Consider the following 22569-nt stretch of genomic DNA (forward strand, 5'->3'; position numbering starts at 1 on the left):
GAGACACACATACTGAACGCATAGTGAAGGAAATTTTCTTATTAAAGATGCAGGCGATTTGTCGGCCTGGAAACTTGACAAATGTTTTAGGAAAAGTTGACCAATAGAGCTTTAATTCGACGGGTGAATGGAAAGAAATGACCTAAGGCGAAATTTAGCAAAAAGTTATTGTATAGCGAATACGACCAAAAATACAAGGGAAAATGACATCTGAAATCTAATAAATTAACTACAGAGGAAAATCAGTTTAGCAAGACTGGAGAATTCATGAAGTATCTTTAATAATATCAAAGTCATTCCAAATCTTGTCAGTGTCAGAAAGCCATCCATGGTTTTATTGTTCAGTGACTGAGAAATGTGTTCTTCCAAGGTCTTTTTGCTTCGTGTGTCACTGGCATTCATTTCAATGTACGTAAAACCCAGCTCTTCACAAACCAGGGTACATGTAGCTGTTGTTGTTTTTCCAACTCCTTGGGAACCGGACAGAAGAGCTGCCATAAAGGACGACCCATCTTGGTCTTTGTTGTAAAAGAAAGCTGTGCAAAATAAAAAGGTTTAAAACTGTGATTCCATTACTAACATACTAACTACATGTATAAGTGACTGTCGAGTAAAATAAATTCATAAAAGTTCATAAGTTACAGCTGTTTAACAAATTGTATCTCTGAATGTGGGAATTAAGAAACAATCTGGATTCAATGTGAAAGGTATTTAGCCAACAGCTAGACGACATTTGCATTACAACTCAATTTAAGGTCTTATGTAAAATATCTGTTGATTAAGGTTAGGTTCATCCACTGAACCCTTTTACTTCAAACAGCTCACTAGTACTTCTTACTGTCTGCCATAAAATTTTTATGATTTGGATAATTTGGTATTGGATCAACAAATAATCCCCTAATTGATATTTTTCTACATTCTCATTACTTGTCTGATTGATATTGTATTGATATTGTAAGGAGAAATCCTGTCTTGGTCACTCATGTGAGATAAAGGGTTAAAGTAAAGTCAGCACAAGAGCCACAGGTCTAACCTTGCCTATGCTTACTTAATTTCAGTAGCATCAGGTGACTAGGAGAATTGCTACTCCCCCCCCCCCCTAGAAAGGTCCCCCTATCTGGTTACAACCCAAACTTTTTCATCTGCTTTCTCTGACAGTTTGCCTGAACCGTTTGCATACTTGCCTGAAGAGAAGTTACATGTACATGTATTTGAGGGAAAAGCATCTTGACAATCAATGTGTACTCACATTTAGAGGCTGGTTTCTTTCTATTCTTTTCCCAGTCTCTCAACCCAGTTCATCAGCTTTCTCATGTTGTTCTCATCACCCTGCTGACCAAAAATCTGCTTCACTGCCCAAGGCTGATATTTGTCCACCCATAACAGACTTGGTTCTCCTGCACAAAAAAAAATTACCTTTACTGTCAAAATCTTATGTAGATTAAAAAAATAAAGCAATAAAAAACAAGAAAACTGTACTTTCTTGTAACTCAATTTAAGTAACACAAACAAGTCTACAGGTGGAAGTACAGTAAAATGATCCAACAGATGAACCTAAAGGTGGAATTTAGAGTAGTGGTAAAACTGACAGGTGGGTGACTGGACAGAGGAGAACAAGGAGAATAAGTGACAGATAGAAAGACAGTAATTGGAAGAATGAACATACACAAAAGAGCAGACAGACAGACAGACAGACAAACAGACAGACAAACAGACAGACAGACAGACAGACAGACAAACAGACAAACTGAGTGACACTGTAAATTAAGTAGATGGAAGAAGGGAAATGAGGATTAACAAATTATGTGATCAGTTGCACAAAAAAAACAACAACAACAAAGAAACCACAGGTTTCTTGCCAAGTAATGTTTAGCTATTCAAGGAAGGAAATAAAACCTTAAACCAGTTAAAAGTCACTTAACAAAAAAACATTTAACAAACTCCACAGTATAAGGTTATGCTCATAGAGAAAAAAAAAAAAAAAAAAAGAAAAAAAAAAAAAAAAAAAAGAACTCTTTTAGAGGCCAACAACAACAAAAAAATGATAAATTTCTACCATGGTAAATTTATCAGTTCTTGGTAGTTTTCTATACAGACTTACAAATTTGCAAATTTGTGGCAAGTTTCCCAAGTGTTTTTGCTATAAGCTGCACCCGGATTTGCTATAAAAATTTAGGGAAAAGGTGCAGCTGATATGTTTATGTTCACAGTTCTGTTTTTTTCCTCTTTTGAGCTGTGTATTACAATGTACCTTGGAAAGTTTACTCTCCCCAGGATCCTGTCCTATGATGACATAACTTGTTTTCTTGCTCACTGATTGGGTAACTTTTCCACCATATCTTTGAATCAGATCTGCTGCCTCCTCTCTCTCATCACTTTCCAAGATTCCCGTAATAACAAATGTCAGTCCATCCAAACAGTTTTCTGCTTCCTAAAAATTATATTATCAAGTGCATGCATAATTCAAGATGAGCAGACAAATAATTAATTCTTCCCTTGAAGGCCTCTTAACACTGTCCAAACTAAAAAATTATAAATGGCAAAAAAGTGAAAAACTCTGTAGATACACCATAACCATTTCAGATCAATGTCAGCATCTGCACACCCACCCCTTCCCCTAACCCAACAACCATCAACTGCTAACAAGTAAGGGTTAATGTTAGATTAGGGGAGGGGGAGGTAGACAGTTTCTCAGATACTGACATTGAACCAACATTTGAACAACAACAACTGATAGTAAAAGGATAAAATACATTTTTTTGTTTAACCCTTTAACTCCCATGAGTGATCAAGACAGAACTTCTCCTTACAATATCAATACAATATCATGCAGACAAGTGATGAGAATAAATACAAATATCAAGCAGGGGATTATTAGTTGATCCAAGACCAAATTCTCCAAACTAACATTACAAGAATTGTATGACAGACATTAAGGAGAATTACTATTGACATCTCAGAGGTAAAAGGGTGAATGAAAGCATGCATTTTGCAATTTTTTCGTGTAAACTGTATCTGCAGATTTTCCAAATAAGCCTTAATTCTAATAATCTTCATCTTCCTTTGTCTTGCATCTCTCATTAAAATTTGAAAGGATGGAAAACAAACCATAAAGAGCTTGAGAGATAATAATAATTTAACTACCAGAAGAAATTAACATGTAACTTCCCTTGAGAATATCCATAGATTATCCAGCAAACACATATTGAGGATACTAAAACTTATCAAGTACATGTGGTTGTTATAATGATCTAACAACAAACTCTCCTTATTAATTTACAGAAAAATGTCTAGCAGCAAGAGGAGAGAATTAACAATCAGACCTTATTATGGTCTTCAAAACCTACCTGAGGGATTTCCTTTGAACCAAGTGCCCTAGGACCATCTCTCGCCATAAAACCATGGTAGCCAGATTTTTTCTTTTCCAATGAGGGTGGAACTTCAACCACTTCCTCTGATTTTGACACCTTTTGGTGTTCCTTGAGTTGGAGTTTCCTTACTAACATCTTTTTTTCCTTTTTCAGAGTAACAGTTTTCTTTGGACTTGGTTTCGAGTCTCTAAATGGAGTTTCTGGAACTGTGGCAGCTTTGGCAGCCAGTGTGCTAGCAGGAGTTGTCTTTGGTACTTCCTGAAAATTCCATGGATAAAATTTGAAGTGAACAAAAGTTACATTTACATCAAATATTCTAACAGCAAAGAATTGTCCTCACAAGGCAAGAGTTGTCCCAAATTGGAATGTTGATAGTGAAGACACTGCTGCTTTGAAAAATGGAGACAAAGTGGCAGAATCTCCCTGGATTGTCAGAGTTAAAATCACCAAAAATGTACCTAAAAGTTTTGTCACGATTGTTACTGTTTTTGTATAAATTCTAGGTACAGTAATGGTAGTATTTTGAGTAGTGTTAGTATCGTAAGTAATGTTTTGTTGCAAGTATTGTTAGTAATGTGTCATAGTAGGACAGGTTTACATAATATACAAAATGTAACACCAGTTAACAAATTTGAGTAAGCTTTTGGATCTTAAACAAAGCCAAATTTAGTCATAAAATATTACTGTTTCATCTAAAAGTAACTTATTTAAGTACTTAATGACACATACCTTACACATGCAATCATATCAGATCCAATCCATTCTAGTATCAGGGTAGCTGGTTCAATTAAGTATTAATAGTAATGATTAATTTTGCAACAATAAAGTATACATTGTAATCAAAAGGCTTACAAACCTTTTTCTTCTCAGGGGAAGGCTTTTTAACCTCAGACTTTGATTCTGAGAAGTCTTCCTTTCTTTTCTTTGATGGTTGCTCTGTTGTGTGACGGTTGACATTCCCATTTTCTCTTCCTTCTTTTTCTCTCCCATTTTTATACTCTTCTTTCTATTCACTTTGGGTCAGATCTCTGTGGGAAATGAAAACAAAAAAAATGATTGATGGTTCAACAAGGAATTAAGGGATGATCATTTAGTAGGCTTAAAGCTCTGGATCAAGCTTAAAATTTGCACACTTAAGATTGATCAATTTTCTAATTTCTCGCAATAATACCAATTCACAGTTAACTGAGCAGCAATGTGATGAGAATAAAGAAAATCATCAGACAAGAGGATATCACTTGATTGAACACCATATTCTCAAAGATATTTTCACAACACTTGTGTGACAGACAGTGAAGAGAACTGATTTTAATATCTTGGAATTTATAATATTTTTTATAATACCCAGGCCTTACACTTAAATGGTGATCATTTCCTCTATCTTGTGACCTAACCTTGACACCTGTGTGTAACATGTGCCTATCCAAAAGTTAAAAATTTTGGAGAAACCAGAAAAGCAAACACAATGCGCACTAAGTTTTAATAAATCATCTTTCCCTGAAAAGAAACTCCAGTGAAAGAAGACCATTTAAATACCTTACTTTCAAAAAAAAAAGCAGTCAACGCACATTTATGTTTGATTCAGGAGGGATATTGTAAAGAGAAATTAGATGCTTGTAATTCTTTGCAGTCAAAGGGTTAAATGTATTGGCATAAGAGTAGTGTCCTATGACAGATCTAACATTCCCAATGCTTGATGGAAGAAGGAAAAAACAAACAAACAGAGAAACAAAATTTGGCATGATATTTTTATAAGAAGCCAGATGCTTCTCCAGAGCAATATCTTATGATCTAAATGAACACCATGGTTTGGTGCTGAAATGTCAAATATAATGAAAGAGAATGATGAAAGATACCTCTCTTTAACTTGCTGGACCTCTTTAGAAGCTACATTGTCAGACTGTTTGACAGACTTTTTTAATTTCCTGGGCACAACTTCCTCATCTTTAGAAACCACATCAAAATATAACTCAAGTGATACAATATTCAAATTCTATTTGAGGCATAATGCTCTAATGGTAAGTGTGCTGAACCCTGAATGAAGCAGATGGCTTTGTTTTCTTTAGCAAGCTGATACATAAGCAATGTTAAAGGTCACGCAATGTTAAAAAAACTGACATCATTTTACTGTACCACAAGTTCACCTCACACCAAATATTTCCCTATCCAGCTTTCCCACTCCATAAATAAGCAGAGTATGCTGAAACCCTTGTGATTGACACTTCCCAATATGGTCATGCTAGGTGTTTCAATGATTGGTTCTTGAATGCAAGGGAATTGGTAGAAAGGAAGCCTGAAAATAAACCTTTACAAAACCCTAAAATAATGGTTTAACAACAAATTCTCATTGTTAATTTACACGAAAACATCTAGCCGCTAGAGGGGAGAATTAACAATCAGATCTTGGACTTTGAAACTCCACCACTCACTCCATCAATAAGGAGAGTCCTCTGAACCCTTTTGTAGAACTCTGTCACATAAAAATATAATTTATGGCCTTTTCATGCATCATGAAAAATATCCAAAATTCTTTGACATTCACATGCAATTAAAAAAAAGAGAATTAATTTGCCAAATTCACAAATTAAAATTTCACTCTTTCTCACCTGTTTATAAAGCTGTTCATCCTATGAGTTTGCCCTTTGAAATAAGCCAAAATTTATCAGGGAAACAAAATGGTTTGTCAGTCACATTTAATTCATTTAATTCTTCATTCATGGGTTGTGTTTAAATAAAGAAAAATTGTTCAGATGGAAATGAAAGGATTATGTCATCTTTAATCAAAATTCATGAAAAACAAATTGAAATCATGCATGATTCCTGTGAAAACAAAATCTCCCAATCACCCTTCACATAAAGGTACGGGGTACCCTCAATAATAAGACATCATTTTCTTACCTGAGTCCAAGCTGATTGGTCTTCTATTTTTCTTAGCTTTTGAACTCTCCTCCTTCTCTACTGATGTGGCTTTTCTAAAAGAGACATGAATGAAAGAGAACCAGGTTCTGAATACAACTTGATATCAGTATGCATATTCTCCATACTGTTCTCTATGCATTTTCTAAGGTGCTGACAAGGAGAACTTGTTTAATAATCAAGAGCTTCTACAGTTGGTGACCATTTCCCTGATTCTTGATTCAGGGCTGATATTAGGGTCCAAAAGTTTAATCCTCCTAAGATCTGATTGCTATTTCTCCCCTCTAGCTGCTACACATTTCCTTCTAAATTAGTTATGAGAGCTTGGTGCTAGATCAAGATAGTGGCTTCTACCTGATAAGTTTAAATATTTTCATTACCTGTTTGCTGAATAATGTGTAGATTATTATAGGGAGAGGTTTCATGTTGATCACTTCTGAGAGTTAAAGGATTAACTACAACTGTATGGAAGGGAACAAAATTCAAGAAACAAATCACATACCTGATTTTTGGAGGAAGAGGATCTTCATCAGAAACTAAAATAGATGTAAAATTAATTTAGAAATAGGGTCAGGACATCATTGTGATGTTGTACAGATAATTATGTGAATCTTTTTACACCCTGTTTCCGTAATAATGCAAATTGCAGTGGGAATTGACAAGAAAACTGTATAGCACAACTACCTAGCTTACATGTACATTGAAACCATTAAAACCAATACAGAGGTATAACAGTTTGTGTAGAGTCTCAACATCTGTTCCTTTCAAAACTGTTGGTGTTCACCCTAAAACATAACCTGAGTAAATAATGTTTTTTCCTTTCTTCTTCTTCTTCTGATTTACTTTTGGTTTTTGTTTTCAGGCAATGTCATCATCTTCACTGCTTGATAAACTCTGACCAGCAAATTAACAATTACATATTTTTATTCACACAGATGTGAGATAAATTCACTTCTTTGGACCTAACAATAAAACTGGATAAGATCAAGGGGGGGTGTTGTTCCTTGGAGCACAGCTTCCTTACAAGACTTTATCTTCCAGCTCAGAAAATCAAGAGAAGACACCAGGTGTAGAAACCAATCCCCCTCCTTAAGCCCCAGTCCACGCAACTCTCCATATAAGTTTGACTTTTACGCGGATCATGCAAATAAAAAAGGTGTGAGCTTGAGTTAAAAGGTAATTGCAAGTACACTGTTATGCCAGCCATATTCCAAAATCATCAGGTAAATTGCTCTTTCGTCTAGTGACCCATGTTTCATATATTATTAGTGTTGTCTTTGTTATACATATTTCATGTTACAGTACTGCTGAACTTGTTTGTAATACTTTACTTAGAAATCACTAGCAATGGCATGTAAATAGAAGAGTTCAGTCCAGTCATCAGGAAATTAAACTTATCTAAAATTTATTGCTGGCACATTGGTTACACCAGGCTTGTGGAAAAAAAAGTTTGAGTAAGGTGAAGTTTCAATGTTTCTTTATCAATCACTTTTCAAGTTAATCAAAAATTTCATTTTCCCTTCAGTCTTATTAAATTAAAGATTAACTAGTACTTGTCAAAATTTGCAGAAGTGAAAGCTGCAGTTTGAACAAATTTGTAGGGAATGCTTAAGTCCTGGATATTTCGAACTTAAGGGAAATTTAGGTAGCAGTGTATCACATCATGCTGTTTAACCCTTAAACTCCCAGATGTAATTAACATGATGTAACTTCTTCCTAAAATATCTAAACAATATTCAACAAAAGGGTAATGAAAAAAGTTATCTTGACCTAACAAAAAATTCCTATAACAAATGCACAAGGAAACGTCTTTAAACTAGTGGGGAGAATTAGCAAACAGATCTTGGGTCAGTTAAGAAATGAGACAAAATTGCTTCACTTAATGACCTTGTTTAAGATAAAAGAGGCAAAACACTGTAACTTATCAGCCTCACTCAGCTACCCTGACATACTCAGACAAACTATTGAAAATTACACCTACAAAGTTAGTTAACACACAGTACCACACCATTTCCCACATTCCAGCCCAGAAAGATACCTTGGGTTAGATATATGTAGTGGAATGAAACTCTTGGTTAAATCATGTCGTAAAATTACATACCATGTGCTAAATAAAAGATTCATGACAAAGGAAATTTTACCATGTATGGCAATACATACCAATTTTGGCGAAATTCTGCCGCTGAGAACTAAAACGACTAACAAACCATTTTAGTTTAGTGATGTGTTCACATCACTCTCCGACATTTCGCGCCATCTTTGAAAAGTTCCTGTAATTCAGTCAGCGGTCACCAACCTAGCTAGCTTCCAGACTCCTGTAATTTCTCTTCCGCTAATTTTCCGAGAAAAACAATAGGTCATAAGATAACCATAATCTAATTCTAATTTACGGAACCAAATGAAAGGAGCTGTCAGGCGAGAGAGGTTGAACCACGTGCAGTTGCCCCAATAGATTGCTTTGAAAATGGCAAATAGATCCGCGGAGAACACTTCTCAGGGGTACGTACTCTGTTGTGGATGTCGATATTTCCATGAATGACTGCGCCCTAGATTCGCGCCGGCTCGTTCTGCGATTTGGTTCTTTCGTTGCGCTGTCGTCTCCTCGAGGTATATCGTTTGTTTATTGAAAAATATTCAAATTCGCAGCATGAAATTTGCAAAACGTTATTTGAAGTTTTATACACTGATATTCAAAAACAATTTCATGTAATATACAATGACCCTATAGAAAAAAAAAAACTGCGATAAAAGTTCTACAGATTGGACTTGAATGGAATAAGTGAGGTCGTGCACGTTTTCCCAAACTTAAAATTACACTGGTTTCTAAATTGTGTTTGCTTGAGTGGTAGCAGATGATGGAGTTTATGCGCAGAATTGGATACAACTGAGTCAAAGAGTTAACGTTTGTAACACTCTTCTTTGCGTCTGTCTTTCAAATATCTGATTTCATAAAATGTATTTAGTCTTTATTGAAAAACCAGAATCGACCATATCTCCGGAAGTTTAGGGCTTACTGTGATTTGATAAACGAAACGAAACGAACTGAAAATATGAACATCTCCGTGGGGTTCTTAGCTAATCAAATCCTCTTCTGTATTTAAAGGAAGGACTGCGCCATTTAGCCATAAAATGTAGATCTATAATTACAACCAAAAAAAAAAAAAAAAAATCCGTGAGGCTGCAGCATCGATGTTCGTAGTCGACGAATGATTCGATTGCGTGACATGACACCTTCCCTGAAAAATATCGCGTGACTAGAGTTGTTTTGCAGCATGTTTCTGATTGGAACGTAATAACGATAAAAAGAGTTTTCGTTGAGGTTTCAGTAATAATAATGGTTGTTGTGTTATCATTTGTATGAGTTCTGGACTGAACTGACCGATTCATCCATAAGGGGGGCATTGGGATTTTCGATATTTTTTTAGGATCGGTTTTTGTGCCATGGAATTTTGGTTTTTCAGATTGTGTGTTCATTACGGCTTGCGGATTTTCCGTTCTTTAGCATATGTTTTTCGGTTTCGTCATAAATACTTGTCTTATGGGTTTCGGATTTGGTTTCCCAAAGTGGTTTTCGGATTTTCCCATTTGGATTCCGGTTTCTCTTCGATCCAAGCGGCCACTGATCTCGAATAGCCGCGAAACCTCTGTGTGTTCCACTTGTCAACACTGTATCGGATCCATCAGGGTTTTGAGAACTGGGATGTGAACACTTATAGATTTTGACCGTTTTGCATGAGGTTTTCGATTTTGATCGAATTTTTTTGCGGTTTTGCGGTTGTGGATAAGTTTTTCGACGGCTTAGAGGTTTCTAATGGACCCTCTCATCCTTCTGTACAGTGGATTTCCACACGGATTCTTGTTTTGCAAAATTGAAAATCTCTCTCTCTAAAATTACAAATCTTCATTTTCGTTCTGTTCCGTGTCTTAAATTACAGTAGGCCTCGTTTAGTTATTTCCTCTGAAATTGTATGTGGATCTTTTTATACAGATTTTCATTCTCAAAATTATCAATTTAGGTGCCTCACAATTATCAAAGAGAGTCTGTTTGATCTTGGCTGTCTTCTTCCAGCTCTAAATGAAATACTGAAGTAACCTTTATCAGACAATGATGACAAAATTGTTTACATATCATAATAATTTGATTTAGCACCCTTCTTCCAAAAAGCAACCCCTTTGGAATAAGTACCCCTTCCCCCCTGTTTTATGTTGGAAAGTTAGACAGGTGATGATGTTTTGCTAAAAATTCACTTGTAATTTCATGCTTGCACAATTGATCATTATTATTACATGTATTATTATTATTTTTAAGCTTGTCATTATTTTTATACTGGCCTTTGTCAAGCAAAGGGTCAAATCTGGACTTCAAAACTGCATTGGATTTCCTGGTTCGCTGATGTGAGAACAGAATTGATTAATAGAGCAAAAAGATCAAGGCTTATATTGAAGGTCAGCAACATATAGTCTGATCATTGTGTACTTTTAAGTAGTTTTACCTAAGTCTAAGTGACACCCAGCTACATGTACTTTTTTTCAAAAAAGTTGTTACTTGTAATAAAGGCAAGGGGATGTGCTGCTGGTTTGGGTGGCATTTTCATGACTCACTTAGCTATAATGGGGTTACATTTTCAATAGAGTTACAAGAGTGGGGACTAACTGGAAAATTTTCGTACATCAAAATAAGGATTTACAAACAGGAAGATTCAAACTAGATTTAAATGTACCAGAATATTAATGCACTGAAAATGAAAAGTAAAGTGTTCTAAATTCACATAAACAAATGTGTCGCTTCATTTTAGGATCATGACCTACTTAAAAGACTTAGTTTTAGCTAGATAGATGCATCTATAAACAGAAATTGACTAAGTTGGGATCACAAGTATTACATTTCTGGTAAAGTGACTCACTTAGCAGATGGGGTGTACAGTTGGCCACAGAATAGACTATAATAGGGCAGGTATTCCAAGAGGCCAGCAGCACATGGGTAGATGGGATCACAAAAGTAACACTTTCCACTTCATTGACCAAAAAACTCCCCTACCCCTAATCTACCAGGAAATTGTGCCATTTCAGTCAAAATATAAACACAGTGCAATAATATGAGGCATTCCCTCATTGAATGGGTCTAATGGGAGTGTATTTTTAAGTGAGTTTAATTTGGGTGCCCATGTTTTACTAATGTTTGTGTGGTTTCCTTTCAGACAATTTGATTCTTTTAAGTGGTTTTGGCAACAGATTCACCATGGCTGTTATGTTTGGAGCCACTTCCAGCACATGCCTGAATACGTTTTTACAACTAAAAAATGGAATTTCTCAGATGCCTGATCCAGCTGGATGGGTGCAGGGTAAGTGGTCATACCATAGCAGCCTAATTTTGAATAAATTGAGTGTTTGTTTGTTTGTTTGTTTTGTTTTGTTTTTTCTCTCACTGTTAAAATCATTTTAAAGAGTATAGTAGCTATAGGTTAACTCAGTTTCCATGGGTCAGTATTATTTTATGAACAAATTTTAATATAGTTATTAAATGGAATTTAACATACAGTTTAAATGACTAAGAGCAAATACATGCATGGTCAGTAGCGTTTTCAGACATTTGGTTTATGTCTTAGCCAGCTGTTAGCATCCGTGCAGTATTTGTTGCATTCTGCATAGTTTGCATCAGCACTGCTGTGGATGTTAGGGCCCTGGGGCTGTCCTCATCCAGCAGTATACCTTATCAGTGTATGTGTTGGTTTATCGTGTGCCCGTGTTGTGTTTGCTGTTCTGTAGTGTGGGATTCTTGTCCTTGAGGATAGCAGTTCTCGGTGTTTCCTCCCCTCAACCCCAACTGCAGGGTTTGTTTTGCAGGGTTTATTTCAGCAAGCTGCCACTTTAGCATTGGGTAGGCCAGTTGGGTGTTCTAGCATCTTGGGGTGTGACTGTAGTTGCAGCTCCTGGGCCCCTTGGGCACCTAGCCTCCATTTGTGATGAGGGTGTGAACTTGATATAAAGTTATTTATTTGGAATATTTAGACAGGCTGGCTCAGTTTGGCTTTTAAAAGCAGGTGTAAATGTGGGCCCTATAAATGATAAGAAGGCCACACTGGGGGCAACATTTGTTACTCTTTGTTGAAGTCTGTGAGTTGTTTTACTCTTTAACTCTCAAGATCTGATTATTGATTAATTCTCCCCTCTAGCTGCTGCACAATTGCATATTCATCAGTTATGAGAACTTTTCTGTTGGATCAAGAAAACATCTTCTACCTGAGAAGTTTGAGTATTCTCATCACCTGTTCGCTGGATAATGTAAGGATATTATAGAGAGAAGTTACCTGTTAATCATTTCTGGGAGTTAGGGGGTTAATTTACCCTGCTTATAACCAGTACTGAGAAGATGTAGGAGAGTATGGGGCCTATGGTTTATCATCCTTAGCTGAGAAGACTAGAACATCTAACCATTTGCAGATGTATCAAAGGCAGCATGTTCTTGTCAGTTATTTTAAGACCTGAGTGTTGTTGTGGTAAGGGGCTTGAACCCTCAGCTACCAACATAGCCATAACACCTTCGCAATGTAAAAAGAAATCACAAGGACTCATCCAAAGCAGTCGCTAGATACTTTAATCTGCACAATCATTCTTGGCAGCATATGCCACTTTGTGGCCTTTCCCTACATCTAGGCAGTTCGGGCTGCATAACTCCAGAACAAAAATTATCTTTCAAATAGGCACTCTTAAGCCACATGGTATCAACGAATGCTTTTCATTCAGCTAATATATATTCTTGTTTTCCTCTCACCATATTCCCACCAATAACATAGCTCCATTTTCTGCATATAAACACACACACAACCCACAATTCCTCCAATTGCTCCGATGAAGGGCTATTGCGCTCAAAACGTCAGCTTTTAAACCCTTTACTCTGGCCAATTTACATTATCAACTCAGTCAAAAATACTAAATTACACTGTTATACTCTCCCACTGATGCAGCACCACAGTTTCTTTAGAAATTTACCCCCTTTACCTGCACAGCAGTCCAGCACTCAACACGAGCAAGCAGAAAAAAAATTCCTCTGTTTTAATTAGTTTTTCAGATTATTGTCACTGTTCTTGTATACGGGATCCTGTTCTACCTATTTTTTCCTGTCTTACAACTGACAACAGACTGGCTGGGTCCTTGCTGGGTTTTCTTTATGTTACAATCAGGTGAGGTAGCTATACTTTGTTTATGAATACCAATTTGATCAGACTGTGAGTTTGTTTTTGAATTAGCAAATACAGTACCAATGAAAATTTATAGTTAAGAGTCTAGAGAATATGGATATTGGTGTTAACCCTTTAATTCCCATGAGTGACTAAGAGAGAATTCCTCGTAATAGTGTAGTCTGATCGTCCGGGTGAGTGTAGTCCTGAGGAGGACTGATGTCGGTAACTGACGTTTCGACAACCTGAGCAGAAGTCATCTTTAGAGCCAAGGAATAGTTGTTGTCAGTCGAATATTCCTAGTCCGGTTTGTGTAAACTGATCGGTCGGTTTTGCCGCGATGTTATTAACTGTAAGACTCAAGTGGCGTAGGTCGGTCGTGATTGGTCAGTCTCGACCGTTAGTAAAGTTCGGTTCGTTTGTAATGTTAATGTCGTGGATGAGTCGTTTAAATGGTGCTGGTAGTGGTTGACGCCTGTTGAGGGGAGTCTGTTCCAAGTTAGTAAACCAGATTTCCAGAGTCAGGCGTTGATAGTAGTTGATGCTGTAGGTTAGGCATTGCGCAGAGTCCCAGTCAATAGTGTGGTTCGGAAGTCGGTGATGTTCAGCAACGTGAAATTTCCATTCTTACAAAAAATCTTGAAAGTTTTTCACATATTTTAGCCTTCTTGATCAATCATCTTGTATCAAGAGCTGAAAAATGTAGGTTTATTTGGTCAAGTGACCGCCTAGAACAAGAATTGCGTGACAGGTGTAGTTGAGAGAAACTTGTCACAGTCGCAGATTTTAAAAGGCATCCAAGACAAAAATACGATAGTGCCCAAAGTTTTTTTGATGATTTTCAGAGATAAAATTATGAATTATGAAGGGGTATCAAGATTAGTGTTGTAGCTTTCTGGCAAGGGGAGATATTTGACCTCAAAGTTGTCAAATATTTGGATGAATTGAAAAGTCTAAAACCACAGTCGTTTATTTGCCTCTGTTGATTGACAAGCCGTCTATCAAATTGACTGACAATTGTGGCGGAAATTAACTAAGGATGTAAAAGTATGTGTGCAAACTCTCAGAGTAATTGGTTGAATACCATCGCAGTGAGAGCTTCATACATTTTACCTATTTTGAAGCGATTTCCTCGATGAAAACTAAGAAAAACCGTGGGGGTGGTCTATCTCCCTCAGGAAAAATCCAAAACAGAAACCAGTTCGTCTTTTTGAGTTTTGGGGTAGACCCTTTAAACTGGCAAAGTTTCATTGAAATCGGTGCGATGGCATGTAGCACGACTGCCTGGTGCTCTCGTGGACACGCTCTTAAAGGGATTGAACAAAACGGATCCAAATGTGATTATTTATCTAACTGTTCCCTCAGGCTTTAGGCGGGCGCTTGACTGTTTGTTTTTCCCTCGGTGTTTTTATAATCCCCTAATTCTTAAACGACTGTGAATATATGAAAGTCATATACACCCCTTAACTCTTCTTCTCTTTTTGGAAAACAAGGAAGACTAACTTCTATGTAGTTATTAAGTCATCAAAAAAAAAAAAAATGAAAAGAAATCAGCGGAGTACACCAATGCATGTGTGAAGTAAAACGAGTGACTCAGGCATCGCACCGCTCGGAATGATCCTAAATGATTGAGCCATTTTTTTCGCGCTGTTTGTTCTCTTTACGTGGCCCCACGTAAGAGTAAGTTCGCCCTCAGAGTAAATTAGCGCAAAAAAGGATTCATCTGATCTCAGGCAACTTGCTGATTAAGCACCGCTATTTATAACCCCCTACTGCCGCAGTTCGCACTCGAAAAAAAAAACAAGAAATTAAAAATGGCTACCTTCTCGCAGGTCCTAACCGCTTGTTCGACATGAATCTATTTCGATAATTCAGATAACGTTTTTACTAACGGGAGTTTGTGAGTCTGTTGTAAACCGAGTTAGGCACATCTACATAATCGACTCCTTCTTTCACTTGTTGAAATTCCTCTTCAATGCTTGACTCTCCGTTGTAGTGATACTTGAAAACAAGGCCCATGGAAATATTCCGCATTTCTATCGCTAAGCTTTTTTCCTATAAATTGTCTACTCTGAGTAATTGTTCCTTAATCGCTGTTGAATGAAGTTTGCGCAAGAGGTTATAATCTATTGGTTTATGCCATTTCCGGCTAATATAGCCCTTATTATATTGAATTTCTAATCATTCGATGTATTTTCCTTTCAAAAACGGTATTCCTTATCTTAGGGATGCGGAAAATAGAAGAATATTATAATAAAGTTGGGGTATAACGCGCGCCGTAATTGTGAAAAAAAAATTAAAAAATTAAAAAACGGGCAGACGCAACTGCTTCAAAAAAGATCCAATCATAAGGGTTTTTTCTGTTCATTTAAAATTAGTTGTTTATTTATTCAAACATTTGCGTATTCATCTATTTATTCATTAAGCAACAACTTTGAATGTCCGCTTTAGCTGCTACTACTATTAGTATTATTTGTTACGGTACAATTTAACCGACAGAAAGAACAATATTAAACAAATTGTAATATTCTTATCGAGGAGCGACTCTTAAAGGAAGTACAGTATTTATCCTAAATAAACTTATTTAAGCCCATTAAAAACCATATCTTAGCTCAACCACTGACAAAATCTCACAGTTGTCTCCAAAGTTCCTCGAAATGATATCAACAATCTTCACAGTAGTTTTCCCTGTAGTCTTATTCGAAGGGCAGCCATCAACTGACTGAGCCATAAAAAATTTTAATTTTTAGATTGGTTTATTTCGATGAGTTTTGCCTGCAAATATACGATCGTCCAGAAAATAAACTTATAACTTACAATCACGAAGAAGACTAGTGACATTTACAACTGCATGAGTGCTTAAACAATAATAAACAGAATGACCTTTACCTGCAGATCGTAACTCAGACCGATCACAACCGACTAATAGCTGTTAACTAAGTGATTGTACTAAGCAATTGACTATTATTTCCAGTTTGCTGGATCCAGTTCCCTAAGTTGTGCGATATTTCGATTCAAATTCAGCACAAGACTGCAATTCAACTGTCCATACAATGTCTATCTCACTTGATTTGACCTGTGAGCTCTTCCTTATGGAGGTGTCCTTTATCGAAGATAGAAAAACGATGTTCATCTTTCTTTTGAATCGTTCTTTGATCTGCAGATAGATCAGCGACATGAAATATGGTTCTTAGTACTCGGGTATTTATTGAAACACTACAACTTGATGATATGCAGTTAGTGTATAAACAGTTTTCTTTTCTTACCTGAGTGTTTCGCAGGGAGTGTAGAGCGAAAATCAAGAAACCCTACAGAATAAACATTCCTTTTTACAATATTTAAATAAACTAGGCAAATATATTTTAAGATTTACATATGTATGAAGAGAAATCTAAGAAGAAAAGAAAATTGCGTAACCCATAACTGAGGAAGAAATCTGTTTTCTCTGGCATATTTAACAGTTTTTTCTTTTCATAATTCCAATAAATATCATGTAACAATTGTAATGTTGTATCGCCTGGTTAAAAAGTTTAATCGAGATTGAATGATTTTTGAGAGAAGCCATTCAACACTCACCTGAGTAGAGTTGAGTATGGTGAAGATGTAGGCGAAAGCTTTATGCACAGGCAAAAGGAGACCAAATAGCCACGTGACACCCAGTAGGGGAATTATCACTAAGCATGCTTTGATGCCAAGTCTAGGAGTTAAAAACAACCAAAAAAACACCATTCTTTTTTTTTTCTTTTGACAAAAAATTGTAATTGTTAGAGATCGGAATGCCTTCCTGATTAAGGAATGAGGAGGTTAGGCGAATATCGCCTCACAGTAGCACATGAAAATCTTTTCCACTGTTTAGTTTTAGTTTTATGATGTAAATCTTACCGTATTTGCTGAAAATGGTTGGCTTCTGCTATTGGCTGCACCAAATTGGTGATCTCTTTTATAACGCGTACGAGTATCAAGATGTTGAGCTGAAGAATACAGTAGAAATAAATTGATTATTTAGAAATGGTTGTCAAAAAGCCAAGGCAGGAGAGGATCCTTGCCAAAGACGTCATTTGTTTGGTAAGGAGAGTGGAATGAAGAGTCATTTACAGGGAAAAGAACTCTCAGCTAGGGTACCTAGATTATGAGCTTGGATGCTCTGACAATGAGCTAAAGAAATCGCGAACAAAAGTATTTAAACTAAATGAACTATGCAAAGTGAAGCCTCATGTTAAATTAGATAAATTCAATATCTTCTACTCTTCCTGCTCGTTTTATCTTTTTCAATTTTTTTATCATTATTAATTTTTTTAATGAGTAACTTTAGCGCGAAAAACTCATCTTGGTATATCAATGCGAAACAGTGTTAGTAAATTAATATGGAGGATGGAGAAGCTTTTTTTTTACACTATGTAGTAAAAGTTGGAGAATATTTGAAGCTATAATTTGGTGTTAGATCAAGGCAACAACTTCTACCTGATAAGTTTAAATATTTTCATCAGCTGTTTGCTGTTTAATGTAAGAATATCACAAGGCGAGGTTTCATGTTGATCACTTCTGGGAGTTAAAGGTTTAATCCGCTTTTTAAAGAGCAGAGCAAAAAAGTCTTTTGGCAGATATTAGTCCAGGTGTACCAATCACAATCACCAACACGAATCATTAACTCACAATTTCAATGAAAACCACAAAGGCGGCGAATATCCAGGTCAGGTTGTTAGTCGAGGAAAGCCAGCAACTAAACTCGAAGAAGTGAAAGACAAGAAAGAAAGCCAAATTTTTAGCGAATGAAATGATACTGATTTCAAACTATGCACAAAAAGACAAAAGAAAGAATGCAATAAAATGAAACAAAAGAAGAAGAGCAATAAGAAACTGTTGAATTTTTTTCCTTACTACTTATCACTCGTGTAGCTTTGTAACCCTTCTTTTCCAGCAGCGATGCCAAGTGAAATGGCCACCATGATCACTGGAAGACCTACCCATAAAGAAAGGAAGGAAATCTTAACACTTCAATGGATTACAACATCAGATTTGGTGATCCGAAAGCATGCATGGTTATAGCTACAAGTGCACGCTGTAAAATAATAAACTCACCCCATGAGATGACGTGATACATGTGCATCTTGGTTTTGATGTTGTAAACTTTCACAACGAAGAAGTAGAGATAAATTGCCTCGATCAGCATCCAACAGAAAGCGGCCATGAAGAAATACTGCATCAGAGCTGCTATTGTAACACAGGCAGCCTGTGAAAAGAAAAAGTTTTCGTATTCTTATCGTGCTCCTTTCGACGATATTTACGGTGCAAAGAGTAAATTTATTCTATGGATAGAAAGAGAGGCCACTAACTTTGTTTTCTGTGGCGTCTATTCCGGCGATGAAGATGATCTGTCCAGCTCCAAGGGACATAGAAACACTCAGTCGAATTTGAGGGAGAGGTTGACGAACATCTCTGATGAAAAAAAAGTTAAAAAAAAAATGAATTAGACAAAGGCAACAACAACAACAACAACATCAACACACACTGAGTACATCAGAACAACAAAATTGAATCAAAAGATACAGCAAAATATGGCTAAAGATATCAACTAAATCTTGACATCAAAGGAAAGAAAAAAACAGTAAATAGCTCTAGAAAGGACAAAAAAAAGGAAAGCATTACGAGGATAATAGCTTAACCCAAAACAATTCATAAAACGTGAAACCATGAGCTTTTCAAGCGCTCTTGATGGGGCATGAAATCGACTTTGAATTTCTTAGTTATCTGGCTGGCTGACATGCATGTCCTTATTGGCATGGAGATTTGCATTGAGATCTCTTTTCTCTCTAGCCTACTTGAGGGGAGTTAAGAATCTACGTCACTAATATTCAGGTACATTACTTACGTGAGGCAAGAATAAAGTATTAATGTTAAAAGTATCCCGACGATGGAGAGGCCCAGTCCCACGTATGTGATAACTTTCAGAACTGTTTCGTCCTCCTCGGTGAGCTGTGTCAAAAAAGAAAAATAAATTTAAAGGAAAACATTGAGGTATTTAATTGAGCCCGTAAAATTATAGAGTAAGGCAAAAATTATTTGATTACCTTTGTGCTACCGTCGTAGTCCATTAAGACGGCGAAATGCGTCAAATGATTGCAGCTGCAAACTGTTTCTTCTGAGTTGCTTTTTGATGTAACTACATGGCATCCTTCCTCTGAAAAGCCTTCTGACCTGAAAAAAAGTAGGTCGACAAAGCATACAAAATTGTTCATCGTTTTGGAAGGGGCGATATTTGACAATTTTGCGCTAAGTTTTTCCTTCATTGTAGTCTTAGCTGCGAGAACATTTCAGTCAGACTTCCTCTCTCTAAAAACGCCAACATGTTGGCCTCCAGGGAAAATCTTACTAAGAACGTTCATTCATTCTCCTTCATACTTAAATCAATTTAAGAAGGATTAAATACTGAACAATAATATATTGCAGTTTTATTTTTACCTTTCGATGCGGCCACTCCAAAACATACAACGCTTCTCTGCTGTCAAGACCTGAAAATGAATTTTATCTTGTCAGAATGAATCATAATAACGCGTTACTACTAATTTTAATGTTACCTTAAGGTTTTTGAACTTAAGGATGACATTTTCTCCCAATTTATTTGGCTTGGGGTCCATAGTTATGGCCATTATCCTGGAGTTGATATACCTATGAAAAAATTATATTTGAAAATGAACCAAAACCAAGGAATCAACAAGCATATACTCTCGCTAGATTCAAGCGAATTTTTATTGAAGGTGGAATAGTCTGAGACAGGCAGGGAGACTTCCAACCTTAGTTGGAACTTTTGACAGTTTCTAAGGTCAGTTTAGTTGAACTTGGGTCTTACTTGTTTCTGCGTTGTGTGTTTTTGGGGAAAGGGACATACAATAAAATGAAAATAACATCACCTTTTGTTGACTGTTTTATTCCTGATCGGTTGATCTGTCAGAAGTAGGGCATGCAGATCCTTGTACACAAAAGCCACTACCAATGATCCTTAAAACCCCCAAGAATCAACAAAAAATAAGTTATCAAAAAAAAAATAATAATAATAAACCACAAAATTAAAATTTTTATCATGACATTAGAAGGAAGGCAAATGATTCAAGAAAATAGACTATGTAAACTAATAAACCGCATTTTTTTTAAGGATTTATTTCAATACAGAAATTTCGATTGGAGAAACCAAGGTAACTAAAAGTTGTAAAGTTAACACGCCGTTTAATACGAACCATTTTCCTCAAAATTTGAAGAAGCGATATCGATTCTCGCTTGCCATCGTTGTTCCTCAAAGTGGAAGTAACTCGCATTCTGGCCATAGGCTTTTTGAATGGCCAAAACTATCAAACCGAGCGAGAAGAAAGGTTTCAAAATTTTGAAGGATTTCTATTCTGTCTTATTGATTGTTTAAAGATACTTTTAATTTCCTTCGCAAAATTTTAAAGTATCAAACAGATTAAAAAAAAAAACAACAACCAGACATCGATAACATTCAACAATAACGTTTCAGGCTTATAAATGAGTTCTTACATTATCTAGGAAATTATGCCGCTCAGTCGGTCTGTCAGCAAGTCATTAAGCAATAGAGAAATAGACTTTAAACCTAAACAGGACTGAAGGCCGCAACCTCACCCATTTTTGGGTACACGATCCTTTTTGAAAGCCTCATTCCACTCAGGTGCTGCTTTCCATAATTAAGAGCAAAGTTCTCGACGGCCTCTGCCACCTCAAAGATGGATTTTCTTAGAGTCTTAACCTCTTCCATGTTGGCCATGTCTTTTGCGACGTTCGCGATATTTATGGTGAAATTTTCAAACACACCTACAGCCTCCTGCAATGACGTAAAATATCTCCAGGTCATTAACTAGCCAGTCTCATAGATACAATTGATAATAAGAAGGTGGAAAAAGTCTAGCAGGAGGCCCTCAATGGTGTCCAGGGTATTCAATGTCAAAATAACTCTTTTAGGAGCCTGGATTATTTTTTCCCATTTTTCACCATTTTCACCTCATATGGCTTGAATGGTGGTTTGTCCTGAAAGATCAGATATTTACTTTTATGGTTTAAATAGATATATCAAAGTTAAAAGCCTTCAAGTTATGAAAATTTGATACCTTTATGGAAACATTTCTGGTAATGTTTATTTCGGATAATTTTGACACAGAATCATTTGCCTAGAATTTAAAAAAAAAATGTCACATTTATAAACAGAGAAGGTCCCGAAAAGCGACATGCATAGGAACGTAAATGACTATTTAGAACACAAACCAGCTCCTTGACTGTCCTTAAAAACGATGACGATGGTGTTGTTGGCGATGACGATGGCGATGACGATGCTGGAGATGGATGATAATGGAAAATCTTGGATTAGAACGAGATGTCAATTGAGCTGTTTCAATGTTTTACGGCTTTCCTCTTAGCACATGTTTTTATATTTTTCCAACTATTGGGAGGCGAATGACAGGAAACGCAAACGGTTTAAAGGTTCAAAAATTCAAACTTGTCATATCGCTCAATTTACAAAACTTGGATGAAACAGATGTTTTATAATAAGTGAACGCTAGCGAGGATCACTTTGGTTTCCTTCCAATACAGGTTTTGCTAAATGTGTCATAACACCATATGTCGCCAATGTTACGAAGTACTCAACTTGAGGTGTGCTATGCCAACGGAAACTATTGGAATACATTACCTCGAACATCCCCGTTGTTAACAATAATGAGGGAGGAAAAGAAAAACGAGCTATGGCTTTTGTTAATTGATTAGGTAGCTGAGGAAATGGTTTACTACTCAGCTATTAGCTTGATCGCGATACTCGCCGGTTTTAATTTCTGTGCATGTTTGTTGCACCTTACACCATGGCATCTTCGATTGAGCACCAGCAAGTCTGTCGGGTCCCCCCTCCCTTATCATTTTGTACCTTCTATTTCTGAGAATGGGTTATTAAGAAAAGAAAAGATCAGATTTACACACGCGATTGCACCTAACAAACGGGCAAACTCCCAGAATCTCGAAACATAGAATTAATTTTACTGACAATTATTTTCCATTTACTGATTGAATAGAAGTGTGCTCTGATTGAACAGAGGTATACGTCGTTCATC

At 36.4% G+C, this 22569-nt stretch overlaps 3 protein-coding genes across 8 annotated transcripts in view; 1 reads left to right on the top strand and 2 right to left on the bottom strand.

Annotated features, from left to right (window-relative positions):
• The window catches only part of LOC149051372 (replication factor C subunit 1-like), a 106458-nt gene extending 97910 nt beyond the window's left edge, over positions 1–8548 (bottom strand). Inside the window, exons 1-8 of one of the 6 annotated variants that reach the window (XM_089185577.1) lie at positions 8448–8548; positions 6790–6823; positions 6270–6343; positions 5978–6011; positions 5228–5315; positions 4228–4399; positions 3348–3629; positions 2252–2431 (exon numbers count right to left, since the gene is read on the bottom strand). In XM_089185577.1, the coding sequence (XP_089041703.1) occupies positions 2252–2431; positions 3348–3506 (339 nt within the window). In that variant the 5' untranslated portion in view covers positions 3507–3629; positions 4228–4399; positions 5228–5315; ... (2 more) ...; positions 6790–6823; positions 8448–8548. The other 5 variants (XM_089185549.1, XM_089185542.1, XM_089185560.1 and 2 more) reach the window with 5 other exon arrangements.
• Positions 8549–8653: 105 nt separating this feature from the next.
• LOC149051380 (adhesion G protein-coupled receptor E3-like) overlaps positions 8654–22569 on the top strand; it is a 494984-nt gene continuing 481068 nt past the window's right edge. The window contains exons 1-5 of the mRNA XM_089184045.1: positions 8654–8786; positions 10597–10733; positions 11486–11629; positions 12461–12569; positions 13349–13468. The gene's annotated coding sequence lies outside the window, so the exon portion shown is untranslated. The remainder of the gene's footprint in view (positions 8787–10596; positions 10734–11485; positions 11630–12460; positions 12570–13348; positions 13469–22569) is intronic.
• On the bottom strand, positions 15817–22378 carry LOC149051381 (adhesion G protein-coupled receptor L4-like). Its single transcript, XM_089214170.1, has 14 exons — positions 22321–22378; positions 21734–21826; positions 20698–20805; positions 20374–20461; positions 20041–20131; positions 19925–19974; positions 19534–19660; positions 19335–19438; positions 18799–18901; positions 18545–18695; positions 18344–18425; positions 18119–18185; positions 17348–17436; positions 15817–17162 (listed from the first exon to the last, which is right to left on the bottom strand). Exons 1-14 carry the CDS (start codon positions 22376–22378, stop codon positions 16955–16957), a joined length of 1419 nt encoding a protein of 472 aa, XP_089070296.1. The 3' UTR covers positions 15817–16954.

The sequence above is a fragment of the Pocillopora damicornis genome, chromosome 1, assembly GCF_964200805.1.
Source record: "Pocillopora damicornis chromosome 1, jaPocDami1.2, whole genome shotgun sequence".
NCBI lineage: Eukaryota > Metazoa > Cnidaria > Anthozoa > Scleractinia > Pocilloporidae > Pocillopora > Pocillopora damicornis.

Bases quoted from the DNA above. Each gene is read 5' to 3' on its own strand.
- LOC149051381 (XM_089214170.1), bottom strand. From the start codon at position 22,378: ATGATAAGGGAGGGGGGACCCGACAGACTTGCTGGTGCTCAATCGAAG. The intron at 18,696-18,798 runs GTTAGTGGCCTC...TTCTTTTCACAG, and splicing joins TAGACGCCACAGAAAACAAA to GCTGCCTGTGTTACAATAGC. The intron at 18,426-18,544 runs GTGAGTTTATTA...CTTTATGGGTAG, and splicing joins GTATCACGTCATCTCATGGG to GTCTTCCAGTGATCATGGTG.